Source organism: Fulmarus glacialis, unplaced genomic scaffold, assembly GCF_000690835.1.
Source record: "Fulmarus glacialis isolate BGI_N327 unplaced genomic scaffold, ASM69083v1 scaffold34474, whole genome shotgun sequence".
NCBI classification, from domain to species: Eukaryota; Metazoa; Chordata; class Aves; order Procellariiformes; family Procellariidae; genus Fulmarus; species Fulmarus glacialis.
In genome coordinates this window covers 233-4,040 of record NW_009209293.1, presented here as the reverse complement: position 1 = coordinate 4,040, position 3,808 = coordinate 233, and the positions used below count along the sequence as shown (strand labels likewise).

Below are 3,808 nucleotides of genomic sequence, written 5' to 3'. Positions count from 1 at the left end.
CGGGCAGCCAGGGCCGGGAGCAGGCCGTGCTGGAGACGGTGCTGCCCGCGCCCGCCGAGGAGTCGAATAGCACCGACAGCGCCAAAGCTCCCAAAGTGAACTGCGAGGAAAGAAACATCACTGGCATCGACCGCTTCACGCTGCACATCCTCAACGTGTCTCAGGTAAGTGGATCGCCTGGGCCGCTGCTTGGTGTTACTTGGAAGGCGTGAGGGTGGTGAAAGATGCCCTGTCAGCACCGTGTGCTGCTTCTTCCAGTGTCTGACTCAGTGAATTTCCTTGCCTAACATCCTCTGTGCTATCGAAAAGAGGAAACCTCTGGAAAGCAGGGAGGCTTTTTGTGTCATTCTGAGCAGAAAAAAATGGAGATGCAGCTCAGTCCACATGCCTGAGTCTCTCATGTGTGTGCCTGCAGTAAACTATCAGTTTTCGTGCTGCAGGGATTAGTGTCTCTCCCTGAAATTGCTAATGGCACTTAATGCTAGTACCAGTGCCTATTTCTAACTTATTACTTGTAATGGTAATGTATATGGGGTTTTTTAAGTAATAAACTTTTAAAATAACCTTTAAAAAAGGTCAAATACACTTCTCCATCTATTTTAAAAAGGTTAAACAAATGTGCAGCTACGTGATAAATATTGTCAACGATCTAATAGATTGCTGAATGATGCATTCGTATGTAGAATTTAACTCTGTTAAATACATAATTGTCCATGTTTGTTTTTCATCTGCTTTCTTGAAGGACCTGATGGAGTTCTTAAACCCAAACAGCAGTGACTGTACGTTAGTCTTGTTCTATACGCCGTGGTGCCGCTTTTCTGCCAGTCTGGCACCTCATTTTAATTCTTTACCTCGAGCGTTTCCAACTCTTCGCTTCCTGGCGCTGGATGCATCTCAGCACAGCAGGTAATTTACACTTCCTGTGCTCTGCTATCAGTTTATTTCCATTAGCAAGTTGCGTGTTTTAAAAACAGAAGTGTTTTTTTTTTTTTTCTTTCTTATAAAGTGACAATTTAATTTAGTAAAACTGACACTTCTGTATCGTGACTATCTTTGTTTCTTCCTCCAGTGGATTTCTTTTCCTTCATGCTTTGTATTTGCTTTATGTCCACCAGTTTATCAACTAGATTTGGAACTGTGGCTGTACCCAATATCCTCCTTTTCCAAGGTGTCAAACCTATGGCTAGATTTAATCATACAGACAGAACGCTGGAAACACTGAAAGACTTCATTTTTAATCAAACAGGTATGTAAATCAGCCCTGATGTGTCAGTAGGAAGAACAGGCTGGCTTTTAGCTCCAAACTGGGCTTTCCTCTCCCTGTTGCTTATTCTTTAAAACGAATTTCACAAAGACCCTGAGAGGACCCGACAGAGGTCTATATAGTCAGTGCTGTAGTGCGCTGGATTTCAGGGCATGCTGAAAGCAGAGACTCAACTTACTTGGCTGGTGTTACAGAGTGGGAGGAAACAGTGGGGTTTAGCTAGAGGGGCTCTAGAAGGATCGAGCACGTCTTTCTGCCCAAATATTTAATTTGGGAATAAAGGCAGATGAACCTTGGGATCATTGCCAGAGTCACATAAGGCTGACAGCAGCTGGGGGATAAGATGGTTTCGGTTCTTGTGCTGGAGGAGACAAAAGGATTCCAGTTTCCGTGATCTGGCTGTCCACGTTGTGAGCTCAGTGCCAGCCAGCTCTCGGGTCCTTCTGTGCTTCTGTAAAGAAAACCAAACCAAAACAAAAAACACGTGTAGGTCTACGAGGGCCTTCGTTAGAGGCCAGAAATTGTTATATTTGCTAATACAGCAGAAATACTCAAAACCTCCACAGACAAAAACCCCACAAACTTATACAAAGCTGTGCTGTGGAAGGACAGAACGAGCCTTCTCCTATTATGAAAATATACATACACATCGATAGCCTTTCGTTTTTACATAAGTAAACTATATGCTAGACATACGTTAAAATACAAGGACTGTCTCACCAAAATTTTAAGTCTAATGGTACATACGCCTTAGTCTGAGAAGAGGAACAAAGCTCCAAATACAACCAACTTCTCTTTAATGATTATTACTGGTGTTGATCAAGTGCTTGCTTTTTCAGGTATAGAAGCTAAAAGCGATGTGGCTGTGACCGAGGAAGACTGGGAAGGCCCCCTGCCCAGCGTTCTGACCAAAGGCATAGATTGGCTGCTTCTGTTTTCTTTGCTCTTTCTGGCTAGTTTTGTCATGTATGCTACCGTTCGAACGGAGAGCATTCGATGGCTGATCCCAGGACAGGAGCACGAACATCAGGAATAATCTGAGATGCTGAAATAGGGAGAGAATTTCCCACTTATTGGTAAAGCGGGAATTTGTTCGGACTAGAAGTACATAAGAATGAACTGTTGAATTTGTTGGTTGTAATTTATAATACTGACTAAAAATCTGCTTTATATATCAACTACTGAATCTGTAAAAAGCAAATTTGTGGCGATTAATGTGGTAAGTAAACAAATACGAAAAAAACATGAACTAAAAAAGTATTTATTAAGCTGCTCTGATCAGCTTATTTTTCATGAACTTTAATGTAAATAAGTGATACAGTTCTACTTTGCTCTTGTGAAGAGGTCCCTGAGCTTTGTAGATCAAGTAAGATTTTTACAGCACATTGGCCTGTACGCGTGGCACTGCTTGGCACAGGAGCAGAGTTGCTTCTGCTCTGGTAGCATCTGAGGATCTTCTTTTACAGATCCTACAGACGTATGAACGAAAGCTTCTATGTGGTCGATGTGGTAAACGCTATAGAATTAGGATGTGTTAGCCCGCACAGATCACACTCGGGTTTTGGCTCATGTATTCCTGAAATACAACATTTTAAAGGAAAACACTGGTGAATGGTGATGTTGCTAAACTGGTTTGCTTGTCAGTAAAACGAACTATGAAGAAGAAGATGTTTTAAAAAATGGTGTACTTGGAATGAGTTATTCCATTGTATACCAGCAATAACAACTCAAAAGCGCGTTACACAGCTCTTGGCAGGGTGACCATTTCCCACCTTCGGTGCGGGGGTTAGGTGCTGGTTTTCTTGTTCACTGTGCTCAATGAGTTTTGACTTGGTGGCAGTTCTTCATAAGACTTAGAGTAACTTTCAAAGCTCACCTCATTGTGTGTGTATACGCAATTTATTTACCACATTCCTATAGAATTAAATTGCATTCATTGTCCTTACTCTTTTTTAAATAAATCAGGTTTTTAGTGTAACCTTTTAAGTCGCTTTCTTACAGGATTAAAGCATGCAACTTCTGAAGATCACCTGCCTAAATTAGCAAGACGAGTCTTGAGATTTATTTAAATTTCTACTAACACGTTTGCTGGTTGCACAGTCCGCAGCTGAGGCTACATAAAGAATTGATACGGGTTTTGGTATAATTAATATGGAAGACTTTGAATAAGGTATGGACTGGCACGTTGTATGTTTTTTTGATTATTTGATTGCATAGCATTTATACACGGTGGAGGCTTGCCATAGTACCCTGATAGGAAGCTTTAGAGTGCAAATTAAGCTCAGAAGAAAGGAAGTTGTAAGATTTATTGTTTGCCAAAGAGCTCATATCCCTGCAACAAAATTCTTCAGGTATTTTTCTGGTGGCCGTATCTTTCCCCTTTGGAAAGCTGAGGTCCTGTGTTTCAGTGTATTAAAAGGTAACTGCACTGATGAAACTTTGGTATTACTGAAGATAAGGCTAGGAAGTATTTTATTAATAAAGAGTCAAGATTTTGAGCAATAAATCGGAGCCATCCGGTTAGTCTGAGAGGCCCAGGGCTGG

The 3,808-nt window shown here is 41.4% G+C and overlaps 1 protein-coding gene across 1 annotated transcript; it reads left to right on the top strand.

The window, feature by feature from the left end:
* Positions 1 to 5: 5 nt before the first annotated feature.
* Positions 6 to 2,300, top strand: TXNDC15 (thioredoxin domain containing 15; the record flags this gene model as incomplete). Its single annotated transcript, XM_009576779.1, has 4 exons — positions 6 to 164; positions 743 to 906; positions 1,116 to 1,246; positions 2,104 to 2,300. Coding segments are annotated over 4 exons (651 nt in total), but the record flags the coding sequence as incomplete, so codon positions are not given.
* Between the last annotated feature and the right edge of the window lie 1,508 nt (positions 2,301 to 3,808).